The sequence below is a fragment of the Miscanthus floridulus genome, chromosome 13, assembly GCF_019320115.1.
Source record: "Miscanthus floridulus cultivar M001 chromosome 13, ASM1932011v1, whole genome shotgun sequence".
NCBI lineage: Eukaryota > Viridiplantae > Streptophyta > Magnoliopsida > Poales > Poaceae > Miscanthus > Miscanthus floridulus.
The window spans coordinates 11,000,214-11,025,010 of record NC_089592.1 but is presented as its reverse complement, the minus strand read 5'-3'; the positions used below and the strand labels follow the sequence as shown (position 1 = coordinate 11,025,010).

The 24,797-nt window shown below is 43.1% G+C and overlaps 1 protein-coding gene and 1 long non-coding RNA gene across 2 annotated transcripts; one reads left to right on the top strand and one right to left on the bottom strand.

Annotated features, from left to right (window-relative positions):
• The first annotated feature begins 19,680 nt into the window (after positions 1-19,680).
• LOC136502135 (uncharacterized) lies at positions 19,681-22,472 on the top strand. Its single transcript, XM_066497606.1, has 4 exons — positions 19,681-20,572; positions 21,222-21,301; positions 21,544-21,808; positions 21,914-22,472. The coding sequence occupies exons 1-4, from the start codon at positions 19,714-19,716 to the stop codon at positions 22,165-22,167; spliced, it is 1,458 nt and encodes a 485-aa protein (XP_066353703.1). The 5' UTR covers positions 19,681-19,713; the 3' UTR covers positions 22,168-22,472.
• Positions 22,473-23,019: 547 nt separating this feature from the next.
• LOC136502202 (uncharacterized) lies at positions 23,020-24,216 on the bottom strand. The gene is made up of 3 exons (XR_010770445.1): positions 23,812-24,216; positions 23,659-23,704; positions 23,020-23,314 (listed from the first exon to the last, which is right to left on the bottom strand). It is a non-coding gene; the product is annotated as an uncharacterized lncRNA (long non-coding RNA).
• Between the last annotated feature and the right edge of the window lie 581 nt (positions 24,217-24,797).

The window sequence follows — 24,797 nt, the reverse complement described above, 5'->3', positions numbered from 1 at the left end:
AGCCATCAACCAAGGACGCCCGCTCGGTAGGGACCAGGAGACGTGCAGAGAAAAGCAAGGCAAGGCTCACAAGTCAAAACCACTGTACCAGGGACCATAACTTGCATGGAACAATACTTCGTAACCGCCCTAACATGAATAGTATTATTGGCGCCTACATTTCCCTCTACAGTGTTGTGGGCACTATTGACTCCCATACGGTAAGGCCCCCCATATGCCCCTGGGCATCGACAGTGTTGTGGGCGCCGGAATTACCATACCGAGTAAACATGTTGAAAACCCCTCACATGCCTCTAGGCTTCAACAGTATAGCAGATATCGATATCTGCCATACTCGAACAAGACGACATAACCTCTCACATGCATCTAACATTCTATAGTGACATCAACAGTATTGTGGCCGCCTACCATTATCCTACACCCGTCGGTGTGAGCAACAAGGCTTAGAAGCATTCGTACTCTCTCCCTCTCACTTGTAAGGTCATCCCCTTCATCTATAAAAGGGATGTGCTCTCTCCCAATAGACCAAGTTAACCCAAGTTGATTCAAGCTCAGTCCCTTTAGATTCATTAGATCGATCAAGTTCACTAGCTCACAACCACAGAACTGCCAGGTTTGGATCTCAAGCACACGCTTGAACACTTAGCTCATAGCAGAGCTCCTGTCGCTCTCGGTCCTTCCGACCAGACCTCTCATACACCCCATCTTTCTCCTTCTCGTTTATAACCCCACTACAGACTTTGAGCATCTGGGCTTAGGAATAAAGTCACCAACCGACTCAAACTAGACGTAGGGCACATTGCCTAAACCAGTATAAACCCTATGTCATTGAGTGCTAGGCCACCTCCGATCACAACATACGACAAAACTACAAATATTCACTAGTTGGTCACTTTCTGTACCGACAATAAGTCTGAAACATCTGAAACACTTGAAACAAGCCATAGCAAACATATGCAACATCCAGATAAAACACTTGAAACATACGTTTGAAACACATAAAACACTTGCAACATGCATATATTGTCATTGCAACATCCTAATGAAACACTTGAAACACAGATGGTCGCCGGCGGCCATGACCTACCTGGCGTGGAACTATGTGTGGCAGAACCGCCTAAGCTAATGCCCTCCTACGCGTACATATCTACCGTTAGACAACAACTACCTAGGAGAGCGCACTAATTTAGATTGTTCCATTGAGCACACCCAATGGGAGAACTCCAAAATCCACATCTTTCATCAGGATCATAAACGAGAGGATAAATCTTACAACATTCTTAGTCATTTCTTACATCACTTTATTACAACATTATAGTACTTAAACAAGTTGAATGCAACAGTGGAAATTAAGCATATGATCAGAGTTACAGCAAAAACAAAGAGTTATCTAATGACAAGGTGAAGCATTAACGTAGTGGACATTTCTATACAGGATATGCTAGCAGATTTTATATCTTTTCTTATGAAAACCTTTAGTGAGGGTTATAAACACTACGATCGTAGCATGAACAAAATCCTCTCTGAGCCCATCAGAAGGTTTCCACACATAAGAGTCAGCTCTAGTATCCACCTGTCACCTGCAACAAGGGGAATAAAATCCTAAGTACTCGATTGTACTCAGCAAGACTTACCCGACAGGAGGAAAATGAAAGACCCCAAGGATATGCAAGGCTTATTTGGCTTGCTGGTTTATTGCATTTGCAGGAAGCATTACAAATGGTGCATCCTTATGTTCAAAGTTTTTAGCAGTTATTTTTAGTTAATTAGCTAATCATTCTAAGTAAGCACCTAAGCTACTTTCAAGCATATGGTAAGCAATCAGAACCATTTTACCATCTTTCATATTCTAATTCTTACTATGGTGCTAGACCATAGCTAAGTCGGTACCATCTCAAAAGAAACGGCGATTCATGAATCAATGTATCATAGCTGGGTACACCAAAACATACGTCTCGCTTGTGCCCTAGGCACAAACAAGACCAACTGAAAGGTCCTAATGGCTAGAGGGGGTGAATAGCCTAATAAAAATTTCTACAACAACACTTAACAAAATGGTTAGACAATTATGAGGCGAAGTAAGTGTTGCGCTAGCCTACTCAAAATGCAAGCCACCTACCACAATTCTAGTTTAGATAGTGTATATTCACACAAAAGTTATGACACTACCCTATGTTAGTGTGCTCTCAAAGGCTAACTAAAGAGCCACACCAACCAAGCAAGCAAGCTCTCACAACTAGCTACACTAAAGAGCTTGTCAACTAGTTTGCGGTAAAGTAAAGAGAGTGATCAAGAAGGTTACACCGCCATGTAGATGAAGGTACCAATCAATCACAAGGATGAAAAACAATGAAGACCAATCACCTCAGAATCAATGATGAACACAATGATTTTTTACCGAGGTTCACTTGCTTGCCGGCAAGCTAGTCCTCGTTGTGGCGATTCACTCACTTGGAGGTTCACGCGCTAATTGGCTTCACACGCCAAACCCTCAATAGGGTGCCGCACAACCAACACAAGATGAGGATCACACAAGCCACGAGAAATCCACTAGAGTACCTTTTGGTGCTCCGCTAGGGAAAGGTCAAGAACCCCTCATAATCACCACGATCAGAGCCGGAGACAATCACCACCCTCCGTTCAACGATCCTCGCTGCTCCAAGTCATCTAGGTGGTAGCAACCACCAAGAGTAACAAGTGAATCCCATAGCGAAACACGAACACCAAGTGCCTCTAGATGCAAACACTCAAGCAATGCACTTGGATTCTCTCCTAATCTCACAAAGGTGATGAATCAATGATGGAGATGAGTGGGAGGGCTTTGGCTAAGCTCACAAGGTTGCTATGTCAATGAAAATGGCCAAAGATCATGAGCTATAGCCAGCCATAGGGCTTAAATAGAAGCCCCCACAAAATAGAGCCGTTGTACCCCTTCACTAGGTACTGATTGGGGTGAACGGACGCTCTGGTCCTACTGACCAGACGCTGCTCCTCAGCGTCTAGTTGCTCGATGGCGGCCACGTGTCTCCTGTGTTCAACAGTGAATGTTTGATCTCAATGGTCGACATGTTGACTGGACGCTCCGACAGAGCTGATCGGACACTGGACCCTCAGCGTCCGGTTGTTTATAGTAAGGGTCCAAAACAAGTTTTTGCTGACCGGACGCATCCGGTCATGCAGGACCGGACATAGCCTAGTGTCCGGTGCTTAACCCTAATCACTATGCCATTCGACAACTTGACCAGACACTGTTCCTCAATGTCCAGTCACTTAGTGACCCAGCGTTCGGTCAGTTGACCGATGCCAGAATCTCACTGTTACACATGATCGGACGCGCCGGTCCCTTAGAGGTCCAGCGTCTGGTCACTGTATAACCAGCGACACTTACTCATTTTCACTTCTAACTTCTCCACCCTTGCTCAAATGTGCCAACCACCAAGTGTATCACCTTGTGCATATGTGTTAGCATATTTTCACAAACATTTTCAAGGGTGTTAGCATTCCACTAGATCCTAAATGCATATACAATGAGTTAGAGCATCTAGTTGCACTTTGATAACCACATTCTGATACGAGTTTCACCCCTCTTAATAGTATGGCTATCAAACCTAAATGTGATCACACTCTCTAAGTGTCTTGATCACCAAAACAAAATAACTCCTATGGTTTATACCTTTGTCTTGAGCTTTTTGTTTTTCTCTTTCTTCTTTCCAAGTCCAAGCACTTGATCATCATCATGGCATCATCATCATGTTATGATCTTCATTTGCTTCACCACTTGGAATGTGCTACCTATCTCATGATCACTTGATAAACTAGGTTAGCACTTAGGGTTTCATCAATTCACCAAAACCAAACTAGAGCTTTCAATCTCCCCCTTTTTGGTAATTGATGACAACCCTTACACAAAGATATGAATTGAAATTCAATTGAATCAATGTTGCTTGCCAAAGCATATTTACCATGTGTAAAAGGATATGGACAAGTTTCATGAACCCCAAATGGTAGCAATTGCTCCCCCTACATATGTGCTAAGAGTTTGGATAGTAGCTTGCACATATGCTTAGATAGGAAATATAGGAGTCAATGTCTACCAAATGATGCCAAGGTATAAAAGATGGACCTTTGAAGTGTGATACCAATTGGAGTGCACTAATATACCATCCTTAGCACCATGGTTAGCTCAATACCACTTGGAAACAACACTTGAAAATGAAAGTTATCTAGTGATTTCATTTCATCATTCAATCTTACAACTAACATACATCACACAAGTATGGATTGTTTAAATTTAATACTTGTGCCATGCAAGCAAACATATGAAATGCACATTCAAATGCATCATCCAAGTTCATGAGCTTGCTCCCCCTACTTGTGTGCTCAAAATTTTAATTGATCCATTTCCTTTGTCATATCTCTCCCCCTATGTCATATATCAAGATATCTTTATGTTTCTCTCCCTTTATGATACTTCTCCCCCTTTTCACTAATTTTACTACTATCTTTGTTTATCTCCCCCTTTGTCATCAATGACCACAAAGGTTCAAAATATAGATAGTATTATTTGTAGGGTCGAAGCTATCAATGTCAATCAATGGGGTGAGGATCATTTTTCCAAATTTGGTCTAGTCTAGATCATTTATCAAAGATATTTAACTCGGTTTGTTCCAAGGACAAGCTTCTTCACACCTCCAAATAAGGGTTATCTTGTACCATGTTGAGTTAAATACTTAGAGCTCATTTTCTAGATTAAACACTAGGTTTACAAGCCCATAAACATGTCATATGCCATCACTAGATCAAGTCAAGCATAGAAGCAATAGTGATACCATATAGACATCAAGATCATTTGATTTTCATGAATGAGCCTAATAAAATAGAACCACTTGAAAGGTCCTAATAAAATTGAAAATATGACTAGATACACTAATCATGTCCTTAGCAAAGATGTATGTCATGCCAATCAACTTTTACCTTGGATTGCTCGAAGGAGAGGCATGTCATATGAGTGGGGGTGCATCAACACATATTTGAGAAATCTAATATGTTCAACTCATTCCTTAGCTTGCAAAACCTTTTCTCATCCAATGGCTTGGTGAATATATCGGCAAGTTGATCTTCGATGCCTACACTCTCAATGCAAATGTCCCCTTTTTGTTGGTGATCTCTTATGAAATGGTGGCGGACATCAATGTGCTTTGTTCTTGCATGTTGAACCGGATTGTTGGTTAACTTGATTGCACTCTCATTGTCACATAGCAATGGCACTTTCTTGAACTTGATTCCAAAGTCACTCAAAGTGGCCTTCATCAAAAGTACTTGTGCACAACAACTACCGGCGGATATGTATTCGGCTTTGGCAGTTGATAATGCAACACTATTTTGCTTCTTTGATGACCATGAAATAAGTGATCTTCCCAACAATTGACATGTGCCCGAGGTGCTCTTTCTTTCAACCTTGCATCCCACATAATCCGAGTCAGAGTAACCAACTAGCTCAAACTTTGCTCCTTTGGGATACCACAAACCAACATTTGGTGTATACTTCAAGTACCTCAATATTCTCTTTGTAGCCTTCAAATAACATTCTCTTGGTGAGGCTTGAAATCTTGCACACATGCATACACTAAACATAACATCCGGCCTTGATGCGGTTACATAGAGTAGGCATCTAATCATAGACCGATACAACTTTTGATCCACCATATTTCCACTTGCATCACTATCCAAGTTGCCATTGGTTCCCATTGGTGTGCTAATGACTTTGCTATCACACATGCCAAATTTCTTGATCATGTCCTTGATATACTTGCCTTGACTTACAAAAGTACCATTCTTCAATTGCTTGATTTGAAGACCAAGGAAGTAACTCAACTCTCCGATCATGGACATTTCAAACTCATTAGCCATCATCTTTCCAAATTCATCACAAAAGTTTTGATTGGTTGATCCAAATATGATATCATCAACATAGATTTGCAATACAAATAGATCTTTTCCAAACCTCTTGATGAAAAGAGTGGTGTCAACCTTGCCTATTGTGAACCCTTTAGAGAGTAGGAAATCCCTCGATCTCTCATACCATGCTCTAGGTGCTTGCTTCAAGCCATACAATGCCTTCTTCAACTTGTACACATGGTTGGGCTTCTTGTCATCTTAAAACTGGGAGGTTGCTCAACATATACTTCTTCATTGATGTAGCCATTAAGAAATGCACTCTTAACATCCATTTGATATAGCTTGATGTTGTGGGCACAAGCATAGGCTATCAAGATTCTAATTGCTTCCAATCTAGCAACCGGGGCATATGTTTCTCTAAAGTCAAGACCTTCAACTTGTGTATAGCCTTGTGCTACCAATCTTGCTTTGTTCCTTACTACTATCCCATCTTGATCTTGCTTCTTTCTAAATACCCATTTGGTTCCAATCATATTGTGTCCCTTTGGTCTCTCTACTAATTCCCATACTTGATTTCTTGTGAAGTTATTCAATTCTTCATGCATAGCATTCACCCAATCAACATCCTTTAATGCTTCATCTATCTTCTTTGGTTCAATGGATGACACAAATGAGAAATGCTCACAAAATGATGCCAATCTTGATCTTGTTTGTACACCTCTTGAAATATCACTAATGATAGTGTCCAATGGATGATCCCTTGCAACATTGGTTGGTTGGAGGATTAGAACTTGATTGCTTGCACTTGTTTGATCATTGGGTTGAGATAATGTACTAGCCACTTGATCGTGTTCATTGTCATGAGAGCCACTTGCACTAACTTGATTTGTATCATCTTGCACATTTGAGTTAGAGAGCACTTGCACTTGATCATCTTCATCATCATCCACTTGCCTAGGCCTCAATTCACCAATATCCATGTTCTTCATGGCATTTGAAAGTTGAATGCCTCTAACATCTTCCAAGTTCTCATTCTCTACTTGTGAACCCTTAGTTTTGTCAAATTCAACATCATAAACTTCCTCAAGAGTACCACTATCCAAATTCCAAACTCTATATGCTTTGCTTGTAGTGGAGTAACCAAGTAGGAATCCTTCATCACATTTCTTGTCAAACTTGCCCAATCTTGTGCCTTTCTTCAAGATATAGCATTTGCAACCAAAGACTCAAAAATATGCAATATTGGGCTTTCTACCATTCAAGAGCTCATATGGTGTCTTCTCTTTCAATGGGTGACAATAGAGGCGGTTGCTACAATAGCAAGCCATGTTGATAGCTTTGGCCCAAAAAGATTGACTCACATTGTACTCACTAAGTATAGACCTTGCCATATCAATGAGTGTTCTATTCTTCCTCTCAACAAGGCCATTTGATTGAGGAGTGTACTTGGCCAAGAATTGATGTCTAATTTCAAATTCATCACACAACTCATCAATTCTAGTGTTCTTGAACTCACTACCATTGTCACTTCTAACTCTCTTGATGGTTGTTTCAAACTCATTGTGAATGCCCTTGACAAATGATTTGAATATTGCAAATACATCACTTTTGTCCACTAGAAAGAATACCCATGTGTATCTAGTGTAGTCATCCACTATCACAAAGCCATATTTGTTTCCACCGATACTAGTGTATTGTGTTGGCCCAAACAAATCCATATGCAATAACTCAAATGCTTTACTAGTGCCCATCATGCTTTTCTTAGGATGGGTGTTTCCAACTTGTTTGTTAGCTTGACAAGAGCTACAAAGCTTATCCTTTTCAAACACAACATCTTTCAAGCCTTTAACTAAGTCATGCTTAATCAATCTATTCAATTGTTTCATTCCAACATGACCAAGCCTTCTATGCCATAACCAACCCATGCTAAACTTAGTGAACACGCATGTAGATAATTTAGCTTCACTAGCATTGAAATCAACCAAGTATAGATTCTCATATCTAAAACCTTTGAAGATCAAATTAGAGCCATCTACACTTATAATCTCTACATCATCTACCCCAAATATGCACTTGAATCCAATATCACACAATTGTGCCACGGATAGCAAATTAAAGTTCAAGCTTTCTACTAGCAACACATTGGATATGCTCATGTCATTGGATATTGCAATCTTACCAAGCCCTTTGACCTTGCCTTTGCTATTGTCACCAAATGTGATACTATCATAACCATCATTGCCATTGGTGTTGATTGAGTTGAACATTCTTGCATCACCGGTCATGTGTTGAGTGCACCCACTATCAAGAACACAATGCCTTCCTCTGGCTTTGTAATTGACGTACAAAAGAAGATCAATTCTTTTTAGGTACCCAAACTTGCTTGGGTCCTTGAAGGTTAGTCACTAGGCTCTTTGGTACCCAAATGGCTTTCTTCTTTGAGCCCATCCATGGTTTACCAACGAACTTAGCCTTCACACCATTTGTACCCTTAGTAAGCATATAGCATGAATCAAGCTTAATGGAGGATACATTAGCATTTTTGCTCTTGTTTTTGCATTCTTGCTCTTTGTGACCCACTTGCTTGCAACTATTGCAAAACCGACCATTGTTCTTCACAAAACTAGTCTTATGAGGAGCAAAGGTCGCCTTGCCTTTCTTGGGGGTATAGCCCAATCCCTCTTTGTAGAGAGAAGCTCTTTGGCTACCCAAACACATAAGCAAGCAGTCCTCACCACCATAAGCCGTAGCCAAGGTGTGAGTGAGTTTAGTGACCTCCTTCTTGATGTTCTCATTCTCAACCACTAGTGGGGTATCACAAGTGAGACCATCACTACTAGATGAGGTAGAAGTAGAAGTGCTACAAGAAGGGTTAGTAGGAGCAACAATGATAGGCATAGATAGTGATGTATCAATTAAATCACAAGTTACACCTATATCACAAGTTTCAACATGCTTCTTTTTATCTTGTTCATTAAGCAAAGTGGAATGAGCCTTTTCAAGCTTTTTGTGAGCCTTGCCAAGCTTCTCATGGGCTTCCTCTAGCTTCTCATGAGTTGCTTTGAGCTCATCAAGGGCTTGCTTAAGGGCTTTTACCTCCTTATTCAAGCTCTTGCATTCTCTTCTCTTAATGTCAAAATGTTCCTTAGCATATTCTAGCATGTCAAATAATTCATCTTTAGTAGGTTCATCATTATCACTATTACTATCATTTTCATTTTCATCATCATGTTCTTCATCACTTTCATCATCACAAGATTGTACCTTAGTGGCCTTAGCCATAAAGCATGATGAAGATTCGAAGAGAGAAGGCTTCTCATTGATGGCAATGCTTGCAAGAACCTTCTTCTTGGTGGTCTTGTGATCATCACTATCATCATCATCATCACTTGAGGAAGCATCACTATCCCAAGTGACTACATATGAACCACCCTTCTTCTTCTTGAAGGACATCTTGTCCTTCTTCTCTTTCTTTTCCTTCTTGTCCTTCTTCTTGTTCTTCTTGTTGTCATCATCATTGTCACTATTGTATGGGCATTGAGCAACAAGATGATCTTTGCTTCCACACTTGAAGCACCTTCTTGACTCTTCTTTGTTCTTAGATGAAGACTTCTTTCTTCTAGCATGGTAGTTCTTCACCGTGAACTTGCCAAATCTCTTGACAAATAGAGCCATCTTTTCATCATCATCATCATCATCCTATGATTCATCTTCTTCACTTGATGTTTCTTGCTTTGTTTTGCCCTTGGATGATGTGGCTTTGAATGCCACGCTCTTCTTCTTCTCATCCTTCTTCTCATCTTTCTTCTCCTTCTTTTCTTCCTTCTCATCATCATCTCTATAAGTATCATCGGTCATTATATCTCCCAATACTTGGTTTGGTGTCATGGTGTCCAAACTGCTTCTTACTAGAATGGTGACCAATGTACCAAATCTTGAAGGTAAGCATATCAAGAACTTGTGGGAGAAGTCCTTATCCTTCACTTCTTCTCCAAGTGCTTTGAGATCATTGATAAGCACTTGAAGCCTATGAAACATCTTCAGCACACTCTCATCATCCTTCATCTTGAAGCTTGCAAACTTCTCTTTAAGGATATATGCCTTAGCACCCTTTAAGGCTTGAGTGCCTTCAAATGATTCTTCCAACTTCTTCTATGCCTCATGAGCCATCTCAATATTTTTGACTTGCTCAAATGTTCTTTCATCAATTGCATCATGAATAGCACTTAGAGCAATGTCATTGTTTTGGAGAAGTACTTCTTTGGCCGTGGTGGGATTCTTTGGATCTTCAATCTCAATTTTTGTTTCTACCACCTTCCAAACCTTCCTATTGATTGACTTGATATAAGTTGTCATCTTGGCCTTCCAATAGGGATGGTTGGAGCCATCAAATTGGGGTGGCTTCTTGGTGTTGTTGATTTGAGCCATTTTAACATCGAAGGTTGTTAAGCCTCAAAAAATGGTGACCTCGGCTCTAATACCACTTGAAAGGTCCTAATGCCTAGAGGAGGGTGAATAGCTAAATAAAAATTTCTACAACAACACTTAACAAAATGGTTAGACAATTATGAGGCGAAGCAAGTGTTGCGCTAGCCTACTCAAAATACAAGACACCTACCATAATTCTAGTTTAGATAGTGTATATTCACACAAAAGTTATGACACTACCCTATATTAGTGTGCTCTCAAAGGCTAACTAAAGAGCCACACCAACCAAGCAAGCAAGCTCTCACAACTAGCTACACTAAAGAGCTTGTCAACTAGTTTGCGGTAAAGTAAAGAGAGTGATCAAGAAGGTTATACCGCCATGTAGATGAAGGTACCAATCAATCACAAGGATGAATAACAATGAAGACCAATCACCTCGGAATCAATGATGAACACAATGATTTTTTACCGAGGTTCACTTGCTTGCCGGCAAGCTAGTCCTCGTTGTGGCGATTCACTCACTTGGAGGTTCACGCACTAATTGGCTTCACACACCAAACCCTCAATAGGGTGCCGCACAACCAACATAAGATGAGGATCACACAAGCCACGAGCAATCCACTAGAGTACCTTTTGGTGCTTCGCTAGGGAAAGGTCAAGAACCCCTCACAATCACCACGATCGGAGCCGGAGACAATCACCACCCTCCGCTCAATGATCCTCGCTACTCCAAGTCATCTAGGTGGCGGCAACCACCAAGAGTAACAAGCGAATCCCTCTACGAAACACGAACACCAAGTGCCTCTAGATACAAACACTCAACCAATGCACTTGGATTCTCTCCCAATCTCACAAACATGATGAATCAATGATGGAGATGAGTGGGAGGGCTTTGGTTAAGCTCACAAGGTTGCTATGTCAATGAAAATGGCCAAAAATCATGAGCTACAGCCTACCATGGGGCTTAAATAGAAGCCCCCATGAAATAGAGCTGTTGTACTCCTTCACTGGGTACTGATTGGGGTGACCGGACGCTCCGGTCCTACTGATCGGATGCTGCTCCTCAGCGTCCGATCGCCCGATGGTGGCCACATGTCTCCTACATTCAATAGTGAATGTTTGATCTCAACAGTCGACATATTGACCGGACGCTCCGATAGAGCTGACCGGACACTGGACCCTCAGTGTCCAGTCATTTACAATAAGGGTCCAAAACAAGTTTTTGCCGACCGAACGCATCCGGTCATGCAGGACCAGACATAGCTCAACGTTTGGTGCTTAACCCTAATCACTGTGCCATCCGACAACTTGACTAGACACTATTCCTCAGCGTCCGGTCAGTTGACCGACGCCAGCATCTCACTGTTACACATGACCGAACGCGCCGGTCCCTGAGAGGTCCAGCATCTGATCACTGTATAACCAGCAACACTTACTCATTTTCACTTCTAACTTCTCCACCCTTGCTCAAATGTGCCAACCACCAAGTGTATCACCTTGTGCACATGTGTTAGCATATTTTCACAAACATTTTCAAGGGTGTTAGCATTCCACTAGATCCTAAATGCATATGCAATGAGTTAGAGTATCTAGTGGCACTTTGATAACCACATTCCGATACGAGTTTCACCCCTCTTAATAGTACGGCTATTAAACCTAAATGTGATCACACTCTCTAAGTGTCTTGATCACCAAAACAAAATAGCTCCTATGGTTTATACCTTTGTCTTGAGCTTTTTGTTTTTCTCTTTCTTCTTTCCAACTCCAAGCACTTGATCATCATCATGGCATCATCATCATGTTATGATCTTCTTTTACTTCACCACTTGGAATGTGCTACCTATCTCATGATCACTTGATAAACTAGGTTAGCACTTAGGGTTTCATCAATTCACCAAAACCAAACTAGAGCTTTCACCAACCCGTTCCACTCCTATCATGGGGTCTAGGTCCCTATCCAAACTTGGACTCTATGCCCCCAACACCTGAGACCCCATCTCAGTATGGTGCTTAGACCTCCACCTAGTACCCACCCCTAGAAGCCAGTCTAGAAAGGGCCGGAACCCATGACAAGAGAGTAACAAGTCTTCTCACTCCTATAAGTAAGTATGTACTTAGGATAATAAGTCTATGACGACTATCATCCATAGCAACAGATGGTCCTCAATCGACTCAGGCAGGACAAATACAACCAGAGCCTCGCTCAGATGCCTAACCAAGTCCAAATCCAATGTACAATCCCACCCGGTCTCCAATTATCATCCATATATATTCCATGTGATAGTAATATGATAATAACAATAATAATATATTTCCTATCTCTCACGCGTGACAGGTAATCACTCGACTTCTACCGGGGTCCTATAGCATAGCAACTACATGATCCTACCATACTAGTAAGACTCATAGGATAAGGATATATGTGTGCAAGTGGGTTTCATTCAACTCCTTAAAACTTAATGCACAAGCATAAAATAAAGTACAGAATAATAAGGGTTATGCACCAGGGCTTGCCTGGGTAAGATATAACTAAAAGTTAGCACTCCATCATAGTGGCACGATCATCAAGGCACCATCTTTTCTGCTTCTCCGGTCGACTCCACGACCCATCATTATTCCTATTATGATATATGTGGATGCAACACATAGACGTAATTAATCAACGGCAACCACAACTCTTAAAATATGTTTACGCCTCTCACGCTAATGAGCTAGCTCTAATGACTAACGTACTAGGCCACGTTTCCATGTTATTGAATAAGACGTTATTTCTCAACAAGTGTTTTAGCTTTAGACTATCAAGTTGTTTCTTTATTTCATTGATTTAATATATATATATATATATATATATATTCAAACTAGGGCTCCTTAGCTATCTTAGTAAGCCACTTATTATGGAGCTACAAAAATTACAATGAGCACCTAATAATATTAAGAATTTACTGTGAAATTTTTAGAGCCAACACTATTACCAATTTATTACAAAAATTCCTATAAGTTTATATCTTAACAATATTAAGCATCTCAATTCAATCAGATAACTCCTGAAAATACTATGAAACTATATGAACAAGATATATTAACAGGTAGATCATGATTTTAGAAACCTAACAAAATTAGTTTCATAATTTTTGGACACCGATACGATTTTATATTAAGTCTACAAGTTGAGCTCAGAAATTAAATTAGAAAAGCATTAACCAATTCCTAAGCAAAAGAAAAACGATTTCAACCGCGTGGCCCATTTACGCGCGGCCCATGTGGACGTGGCCCACGCACGAGACGGCCCACGATGGGGAAGCCCGCGCGCAATGGTGTTTTTGCAAAAGAGACCTCGAGCTTATCCTGAATTACACCTAAACCCATAACACTATTCCTATGTCTCTAACGAATTCATTTAACCCCCTGACTTTACTCGAATTTCCTCGCGCACGCCCCGATGACTCTGTGCACGGTGGCATGGCAGGCGGTGGCACAGGGTGGTTACGCCGGCCACTAGAGGCTCGCATGGGCCTAGCTAGCGGGCCAACCTCCACCTATGGCCCTAGCGCCTATACTAAGCAGCGGTGGGATGCAGCAGGACGCACCAAAGCGGTCGGCCATGGTGTGTGGTCGTCTATGATGGAGGCGCAGCTGTTTTAGAGAGCTACAGTGCTAACAGAGCAGTAGAGGTAGCGGAGAAGCATCAGGGCTTACCATAGACCTGGCTGAGGTGATGGTTCGATCAAAGACTACCTGAGCAGGGTTGGTCGTGTGTTTCCGAATGGTGCAGCGGCGTACCATGACAGACACGACCGTGTTAGCAACACCGAGATGGCGGTAGCGGTAAGGCTAAGGGCACAGAAGGAAGAGGAGTTCTAGGCTTAGCTAGTAGTGTAGCCAATTGGCTCTAGATGGTTGGCTGGAGGGCTGCCATGGGCACCTATCGATCATGGCTTTATCGGCCTGACGGCGAGGAAACTCCCAAATTGGAGCTTGGCTAGGCATGATTCAAGGAGGGGTGGGTGTAGGCGAATAGACGACTTAATGGCGGAGCATGCAATGTGACGAGTCGAGTTGAGGTGACCACTCCAAGCTGAATTGGTGAACGGGGTCCACCGGTCGGGATGGCAGAGAAAGGAGGGGGGTAGGTCAGAGCTCGGCTAGTCCTTGCCTTGGTGGAACACGAGCGGAGCCATCAGTGTGGCACGCATGCAGCAGCTATGGACAAAACGTGCGCATCCATGGCCGGGCACGACATGAGCGGTCACAGTGCCACAAATGGCGAGGCGACGGCATTGGCAGCGGGGGCAAGGCCACACGCGTGGTGGCGAGTAGGACAGCAGCAACGTCATAGCACGAGGCAGGGAGGACAGTGGCAGTAGTAGTGCGGCGACAGAATGGGTAGCCACATGGCAGGGCGGCAGCGGCCGAGGGGCATGGGGCCAGTGGCTAGCCATGCAGGCGGCCCTGGCCCACCAACGTGCGGCCACACACACGCGTGGCCACGGCGAGCACCGAAATGCGGTGACCGTGCACTATAGGCCAAGCAACCACAAACATGTTGTGCATGAATTTTAAAGCGTAGCAAAGGCTGCTGATCAACACGACCGAGGTTCAACCAATTCCACTAACCCTAAGCCGATACTAACAGCGACCTAGTAAAAGCAATTTTCACGACCAGAGAGCAACTAGAGAGGGAGATAAAAGGATGCCAACATGAGTTCATCACACTGAACGTTGGTTCACAAACAGAGCGCTAACAACATGGTTGAAAGGTCCTTGTATGGTTTTGGTAATTGAGTGACAACCTAGGTGGACTAATTGTATTTATGTGAGATACATAGGTGATTAGTCTACAGGTACATGTGTGTGAGCAACATATGCCATAAAGGTGAAAATGGCTTGGAGATGTTGCAAAGCTCACACATGTGATGATGAAGGAGCTCATTGCAAATGAGACATGACATTGAGTCATGTGATCAAGGTGGGGAAGATCAAGACATAACTTGGCTTGATGGATCGGTTGCAAGCGTGAAGGGCAAGTCGGAGGCTTTGGAGCGATAGACCGCGTGGCGGTGAAGCTTAAGCAAGACTTGGCATCGATGGACGAAGGCAATAGTGAAAAGCAAGTGAAGTCAAGATCAATGAACCAATATGATCACGTGATGATATGAAGTGGATTATATCATTGTTGATCATGTTGGTGCATGTGTTGCATCGACATTGGAGGAGATGGAATGGAATGCGCAAGGCAAAGGTATAACCTAGGGCATTTCATTTCACTGGTCATAGGTGTGTAGAGAAGTTGATGAGCAGGTTTAGGATAGATGGTCGTACTATTAAGAGGGGCAAACTTGTTTGCATATCGGTCATCTAGTGCCACTCGAGTGATCTAACTTTGCATCATCGCTAGGATTGAGTGGCGTGGCAAGTTGAGTGGCTAATCCTTTGGAAAATGATTGTGAAAATGTTAACACACATACATATGGTGGTGTACACTTAGTGGTGTTGGCGCATTTATAAAGGAGATGAAGTTGGAGTTGGTGCGGATCAACTCGGCGATGGAACAGAGGCGAGAAAGGTTCGAAACTCCACCGGCGAAGTGTCCACCCATAGAGTGTGAATAGTCCAATGGTGCCACCAGCGCCCTATACAGAAAAGACAGGGTTTCACATAAATGATCAGACGCTGGCCTCGGCAGGACCGGCTCGTCCGGTTAGTGGCAGCAGTGAGCGCGCAGTCTCGGTCTCATGACCGGACGCTGGCGCAAAGAGTGACCAGACGCTCAGGGTCTGCATCCGGTCAGTGCTGACATATGGTGACATAGGCGGTGCTGGAGTTAGGCGTGTGGGCACAGAACTGATCGGACGCTGGTCTACGTCCGGTCATGGTGGACCGGACGCGTCCGGTCGCAAAAACAGAAGCTCAAGGAGCTCTCTGGAAATGAGCATACTCAGGCGCAGCAGCATTCGGTCATTCACAGTGTAGAGTCTGGTTGCAACTTAACCATTGAGATCAGGCAGCTTTGGTTGAACGCAGAGTGACACATGGACGGCGTAGAGCGACCAGATGTTGGGGTCTTGCGTTTGGTCGATCTGACTGGAGCAACCGGTCGTCCCAAGTTTTGCCCAGTGAAGGAGTAACGGCTAGTTTAGCCCGTGGGACTATAAATAGAAGTGGGCCTAGGCCATGGCTGTAGCTAAGCACCTTGGGGGACTTTATGTCCATGCTTGAGAGTGCTTGGGAGCCCTCCATCTCACATATGCTTGATAGTGATCATCTAATGGTGTGAGAGAGCGATTCTAGTGCGATTGCCTCATGAAGTTGCATCGTGTGATACTAGGTGATCAAGTTGCAAGCCAGTGGTGCTTGTTATACTTGGAGGTTGCCACCTCCTAGACGGCTTGGTGGTGGTCTCCGTCGAAGCCCACAAGAAGCTTGTGCGGTGCTCCATAGAAAAGCTTTGTGAGGGGCATTGTCTCGCCCCGCAGGAGCCGCGAAGAGCAACTCTAGTTGAGTGTGTCATTGAGCTACCCTCACTTTTGGGGTAGGTTCTTGTAGTGCCCGATGTGCGGGCTTGGCGGGTGATGCCAATTAGCCATCAAACCACCAAGTGAGCGGTCGACACAACGGGGATATAGCGTGTTGGCAAGCACGTGAATCTCGGGAGAAAATCACCATGTCAACCTTGTTCTTCCCGTTGGTTTGCAATCCCTTTACATAAGCTTATGATTATTTTTATATACATTGTGCTTGTGTAGTTGCTCTTGTAATTAGTTAGCTTGTGTAGCTCACTAGTTACCTTCTTGCTTGTGTAACATAGAAGTAGCTCACTTGCGTGGCTAATTTAGTTTGTGTAACCTTGTTAGTCACATTGCTTAGTTTGTGTAGCTAAGTATTTGCGCTCTCTAATTTGGCATTGGTTGCCTTGTTATTGAGCATTGCTAGTGAGCTTAGTTGGCTTTGTGCTTTTGCTTACTAGCGTGTGTAGGAGCTCTCTCATTGCTTGAAGTACTAGTGACATAAGTTTGTGTGACCTTGCTCCTAGAATTGGTTAGGTGAGCTCTAGCTAGCCCGGTATCTTTGTTGCTTAATTAGGATCTTAGCGAGGTGTTAGAGAACATAGATAGAGGGGTATAGTCTTGGCTAGACCGATAGTTTTAATTCCGCACTTGTTTCGGTTAGCCGACGTGATTAAATTTAATAATGACTATTCACACCCCTCCCTCTAGTCGCCATCTCGACCCTACAATGGTCTACAGCTCATTTCAACGAAGTTCGGGCAATTTTTGCAACGCCAACGCCAAACCAAACTAGTCCATAAAATACACCATGTCAAGATACTCGTTATGGTGCAACCAACAATACAAAAGCATGGATCTAGTGTTTAAGAAATTTAATCAACACTTAAATGTCAAAACGGCATCGTCATTAGGTTTCCAGATAGGTCATTTTTGTTATAGAATCTGAAATTGAATTCCACATTCAATTCTCGAGCTATCAAAAATACTATTGAACAACATCTATTCACCAAAACAAAAGTTGCATTTTCATCTACTAAACTTGTACTTCAAATTTTATTTAAGTACTAAATACAAGTTATATTTTATTTTTGTTTATAAAAATTATTTTTCATGATTAATCAAATAGGACAAGCCACTTACAATTTATTTGCTAGAATTGCTATTAGGCATTTTAAGCACTTTCTTCATACTTTTCTAAAATAAACCCTAAACAACTTTTGTTCCCAAGATTATTTAAAAGCTTTTAAGTACCAAAGAAAAAATGATTAGCAACACTTATTTGATTCTTTTATTCACAAAAGTACGTCACACTAGGTTCACCTTACCATTTCATGTGATAATTTATTTTAAAATCCTAGAAAATGCATACGCTAGGGTTTATTTAGGTCTTAACCTCAGTGCTAACTAAGTCCGTAACACCAGAGGTGTTACACTATGGTAGCCAGCAAGTTTGGGTCATAGGGATGTCAAGAGCAACGGCTGACCTCCTCCTGGTGGCACGGTTCGCGCCATAGCTAGAACAGCCAGGTGAACGGGGACGCGGCAGGGGACACGGGATGGAGCCGCGGTGCGGGATGGGGCGCGATGGGGATGGTCGCGATAGAGTTGGGCCGATAGACGGTGTGGGGGGGGGGCGCAGGCGGATGGCGCTGTGGACACGGCTGCTGTGAACGGACAGCGCTGTGAAAGCTGTTGTTGCGGTCGGGAGTGAGGGGTGTTCGCAGAGGTAGATGAGTTGGGGGGCACAGGTCCATTGTCTGCTTGGGCCCACTCATTGCGCTGGGAATTGGGCGTCCGTCCTGACGCCCTACCCATAACATTATCAAAAAAACAAACACTAATACACTAGTACTGTTGGTTATATTCCAAGGAAATTCAAAGGTTAGTTTTGTATTTTTCCTCTCTAAAAAAATAAGAGTGACCTAGCTAGCATTTCATGCAAAATCTATGTCCTATAATTGTGATTAACTAATGTGGCTTTCTTTCGTCAGGTTCCAAGCCTCTCACAATATTCTCAGATTTTCTTCATTTTTTATCTCATGAAAAGTTGACTGGGCTCACATACATCTAAACAAGACCAAACCGGAGTAATTATCATCTTTCTTGAAACCAAAAAGAAATACTCCAGTTTGTCTAATACTCCCTCCATCCAAAAAAGTGCAATTCTTACATTTGGAAAGTCAAATAGTGTGAACTTTAACTAAATTTATATAAAAAAATACTAACACTCGTGATACAAATTAAGTACCATTAGATTAGTTATAGAATATATTTTTATAATAAATTTATTTGGAGACATAAACACTAATAATATTTACTGTAAATTTGATCAAAATTGAGTTAAAATTTGACGGGTATAGATCCCATAATTACATTCTTTTCTGAACCCAAGGGGTACCGATGAATTGATAACACCTGCACTGCACATGTGATCCACCTCCAGCATCCAAGCACAAAACCAGAGAGATTCCCAAATTTAGTCAAACACATGCAAAGATCACCCACCCTCATCCTCTTCCCCTAGATCAATCAAATCACCTCCCAGAAAAGATTTATTATTAATCACCGACACCAACCCTAACTAAACACATATATTTAAAAATAATCCTACTGAAAAACACATCCATGTAGCAGTATTTTACACTAATATAAAATGGTATTATTATTACTAATAATATTATGGTGTTTGCAACTAACCTCCCCGGGTTACGCTTAGCGCTTAGCAACACGCCGGCACGGATGGCGGGGTGGCCGAGATCGTTTTGCAGAAAGGTCCAGAGATATTTCGCGAGTTCACCGCGAGGTCCCTGCGGCTTGTGCAAACTGCAAAGCCGTGTCTATAAATACGCCTTCACGTGGCGCTGCGCGGGCGCTAATTCCAATGCCAATGGCGGCCGGTGCCGGCGCCGGCGAGCCCGCCCCGCGCGCGGAGGCGGCCGGCTTCGGCTCTGGCTCTGGCTTCAACCACCTGCGGCCGCGGCGGGGGCCGCCGCCCCCGTCCCCGTCCCCCGCGGTCGGGAAGCCGCTCCCGTCGGGCGCGGTGCCACGGCACGCGTTCGTGTTCGACGGCGAGGGCGGCTTCTCCGAGGCGCCCTGGGGCTTGGGCCTGGCGCCAGCGTCCGGGTCGGCGCGGATGCGGCCCGGGGAGTTCACGTGGCACCACGTGGAACTCCCGCGCTCCGCGGCCAAGCCGCTCCACCACGCGCAGGCGCTCATCGAGCTCCTCTGCCCGCCGCTCACGCTGCAGGAGATCCTCGCGTTCGTCGCCATTGGCCCGCACTGCGCCTCCTCCTCCTCCTCCGGCGACGGCGTAGGCGCGCTCCTGCTCCACGTCAGCTCGCCGGGCCCCGTCGGCAGCGCGTACGCGCTCCGCCTCGCCGTGCGCGTCACCGAGAGCTCCGTCGTCACCGTGTCCGTCGGCGGGGTCCCGCGCCTCGCGTTCGGGACCAGGCAGGCGTCGCTCCTCTCCGAGGTGCCGCTCGGCGTCGTCGCCGCCTCGCTCTCCGACGAGGGACACGGCGGCGGACGCGCCGTTGACGGCGGCGTCGTCATCGAGGAGCGCCTGCTCGAGTCGCTGCTGGCCATGAACCACGCCGACGGCGCGCACACGGACAACCCGGTGCCGCGGACGGTGTCCAACCTCCTCGTGCACGTCCTCGGCACGCACGTAGACCACGTCCACGACATTGTCACGCGCCTCGAGATGGACCTGGACACCATCGAGCTGCAGCTTGACAAAGGTAGGCGGTCGGAGGTCGCTTTCTTGCTGGTCAATCATCGCGTAAAGCTCCCATATTCATTCCTCATCTGGATAAAAGTATTCGATTGCTGCTAACCTACGCTTCTTTGGTTGGTTGGTGATGGTGAAAATGCTGACCTCTTGCTGCATGAATTCAGATCAATGTGTTATTAGAATTAGATTTGACTCATGATTGCATACCAGGTTTTCTTTTAAAAAAAAATTGCAAGGTTTGTTTGGAGGGTGGGGTTGGTATGCTTTGCATCAGAACGACAAATTCCAGACATTCTGGAATGGTTGAATGCAGGTCCTGAATGTAACTTCGACTCTTCGATGATGACTCTGTTACATGTATTCATGTAATTTCATGAATCAGGATCCTATATAATGGCAGTAGAGTTTCCAAAGTAGACCCTGATCATAAGTTCCAAACCATCTAAAATTTGCAACAATGCTATGCGACCTATGCCTAGTTAAATGATGCGTGCTTCAGGTTTATTAGCATTGTGCAAATATATAGGGGTACCATTTGGTAAACGTACTCTCCTTTTGATTTCCATGATTCAACAAATACTGTTTCGCATTCTCGCCTTCTTCTCTCCGATGGCTTGGCTTTTTTGTTTATAATCTGTGGATTGTGCTTGCTGCAGGTGGTCACTTTTTGAGGAAACTGTTGCTGGATGGCAGGAGATTCCCAAAAATGCATCTCGATCTACAGCGGTTGCTTCAGGTATGAGTTCTCTCTCAAGTTTCTGGGAAATATATTGGGAACCTGGAATGCTATTTTATAATTTGCACAGCTTTAGCCAAAATCACAACGTGCATCAAGTGAGTGCTGATATGACATCAAGGTTATCCAGCTGTGTTGTTTATAATTTGGCTTTAAGGTTCTAAAACTGCAGTTACTTGAGTTCAGTTAATCTATGGAACAGAAGTCATCATAGACTCGATGCTACTATTTTATTTGTGTAGGTTGTTTCTCATGGTGAACAAGTATTCCCCCGTGTGAAGGAAAAATGTGCGAGCAAGAGTTGGTTCGCAACCGGAGATATAGCAGCCCTTGAAGATCTGATAGGTCGCCTCAGAAGGCTCAAAGAAAACCTAGGATTCATTACAAATAGAGTTACCACACTTCAGGCTAGTCTGGACAGTTGGCAATCAGAGCAGATAAACAAAAGCTTGTACTACCTTTCATTTCTCTCCATAATATTCCTTCCTCTTTCTATTGTCACTGGAGGTAAGTTCATTGTCCTGGTGCACACTCGTGTAATTTCCTTAATTAATTAATTTCTGTTCTTCTCAGGGCTCTCATTTACCTGATTAATGTCGTAAATTTTTTCAGTTTTCGGGATGAATGTTGGTGGCGTGCCATGGACTGAGCAGAACAAGAACCCTAAAAACCGGGATGGCTTCATGAATGTCATGCTAATATGTGTTGTGATCTTGTTACTTCTTTTGCTATGTTTCTTATTTCCTTCATTATATTCTCATGTGACGGCATGGAGAACACGCCGTGAACTGACCCGGAGCAATTCTCAGAACAAGAGGCATCTGAAACTCTTCAAAGGTCACAAAGAAGGTTACATGCGCCTATGACAATACAGTTACAAACTGCGGGGTCCGTTTCATCTGTAAGGCTACTGTCAGTGATGTTGTAAGATTAGCGGAAAAAGATTCTAGATAGTCAACACATGTACAGGTTTGAAGGAGAGCCTCCATTTGAGGTTCATACCTTGTTCATTGCTTAGTTTATTTTGTTGTAGTCTTGGTGTCCTGGGGTAACTTGTAGATTCATGGCTGTCACTGTACCTTTATTTATTCTCAAAATGTGACATTTCTTCTATGAAGACCACCCACGACAATTTGTCATTGTTGTTCCAGGTGTCTTCATATATAGTTGTACGCAGCGAATTCCTGCCTGTTTTCAGCACATTTTTGTCATTGTTGTTCCAGGTGGACGTGTTTCATAGTTCTACGCGGTGAATTCCTGCCTGTTTGATTAAAAAAAAAACAGTCGGAACAACAGTATGTCTTTTCTTCTGAAATATGTTGTTGTTTCTATTGCATTGATGCACGCCAGCTTTTTCTTCTGAAATATGTTTGTTTCTATTGCTTTGCTGCATGCCAGCTTTACTGCACATACTTGGCAATTTACATTGCCGGCGGTCGGCAGAACATGACTGAGTCTCCTGCGGCACGAGCAATGAAAGTTGCAAAGTTGTTTATGCAAGTCTGCTGATTGGATCCATCGAGTAAACAGATACCTGCATATGAACGTTGACATTTGGTTTGGAATTTGGTGACAAACCTGGCCAGAAGGCACCTTCAAACGAATTATATCCATGGCACATTAGACCAACATTTCTGATAAAATATAACAATACGAATTCCAGATGCTACCATCTTCAACAAGCAAGTATATATCAAAACCACTCAACAGTGTCAATATGACAATATGATTTCTGAATAGAATTTCATATTTGAATACAAGGGTAAACGCCAAAGCAGAAAGCACGCTTCATTGCATGCAACAAAAAGAACACAGGGAAAAGAGATTGACCATCCAGTACAAAAGACTTTCCCCCACTCCAATATGGGACAAAAAGGATTGGAACATTTCTGGGAAAAATCGATATTATGACGTCTCACTTCTATGCACAGCCCCGTGTAACTGCTTGATGGTAACTCTACCAAACAGAAATTGTGCGTAATTGATGGGGCACCACCAGAATTCTTCTAGAACCTGTAATTAAGAGCAACTGTGTAAGGATGCAACTAAGGACTAGATAAATGAAGTAGCAAATTGAGCTGGGGGGAACCATAGATTTATTTATTCTGTTGTTTATTTTTAACTATTTCATACCATAACACCAAAGCAAAAGCAGGAAAAGCTCACCTCTCCAGCTATACAGAATTGCATCTATTGTTTAGAAATTTACTAACACTTGATCTTCAGCACTAACTTCGTGATATTGAAAGATGAAAGCCATAAGTGTACTTCACGTTGCTTGTTCAGATTTATCATGACTACCCCGAAGATAAACAATGAGAAGTGGTAAAAAAAAAAAGGAGAACTAAGTGGTGCACCTTGATCCAACTTCATTGCTGACTTTCTGTACAGGAGATGAATGATCTGCAAACACAAAGCCATGTGTCCATAATGATTCACTCTGCTGATCCACAGACAGAGTAAGACGAAAACATTATAATGATAGACAGAACCACTTGACGTACCACTACCAGTAGAAATAATTCTATCAATGTTATCTATGCGTCGCTGTATGGACTTGAGTAGCATGTTCATTGCTGAAATCCTCTTGCGGATACTGGAAATCCTTGCTGAATGTTGCATTATTACCATTGAGGGTGCATTCTCTAATAGCCTGTCTAGCTCTGCAAAAACTCAGTCTTAGTTTCATATAGTTACTGGATACACATACATACTTCCCATCAAAATAATGTGTACGCCGACAATAGTAGCGCAATAGGTGAGACAAAATTTGAACAAAAGTGTGGAGCATAGGAAAATGAAAGAGACTTCTCCAAGTGGCTTAGGGTTCTCCAAGTGGTATTCGGTGTGCCCAAATTTTTTTACCGGATTGAAAACCTGGTCACCGGCAGGCAAGTTGGATGCTGCCGTGTCAGAATCATGAATTTCTCAGTTTAATAATTTTAATCATTGTATACTGTTTAACTGCTAGAATTTTCTAGTTCATCAATTTATTAGTTAACTCGCTTGAGATAATGAAGAGACTGAAATTGGACTAAATAAAAAGTAGATTCAGGTGCAACTAAGAACTATGTTTATAGGAGGAACAGGATTAGGTGGAATTGGATTATTTACATTGAGCCTCTCGGACAGTACATATATGGCCCTGTTCACTTGAACTACTTCAGCAGTACTTTTTAGCGAACGAACAGTGTGGGCCAAGACAGTACACAAGGATTCCAATCCCAACTGACTCTATCCCAGTCATGATATACTCTGTAACAATGTTAAGTGCAACTAAGAACAGCAGGAGTAGATTCAATCAAGTCCAGGGTCACAATATTGAAAACATAGTTTACAGTTTGACAAAGTAAAGTTCAAATCAGGTTCATATGCACCTCAATACTCGCAAGAAACAAAAGATGCAATCTCGCACAAGAAATACTTGGAGAATTAGTTAAATTACAGTTGCAAGTTCCAACGAGCTATAATTTCGACTTCACCCTGTTCACGGTTA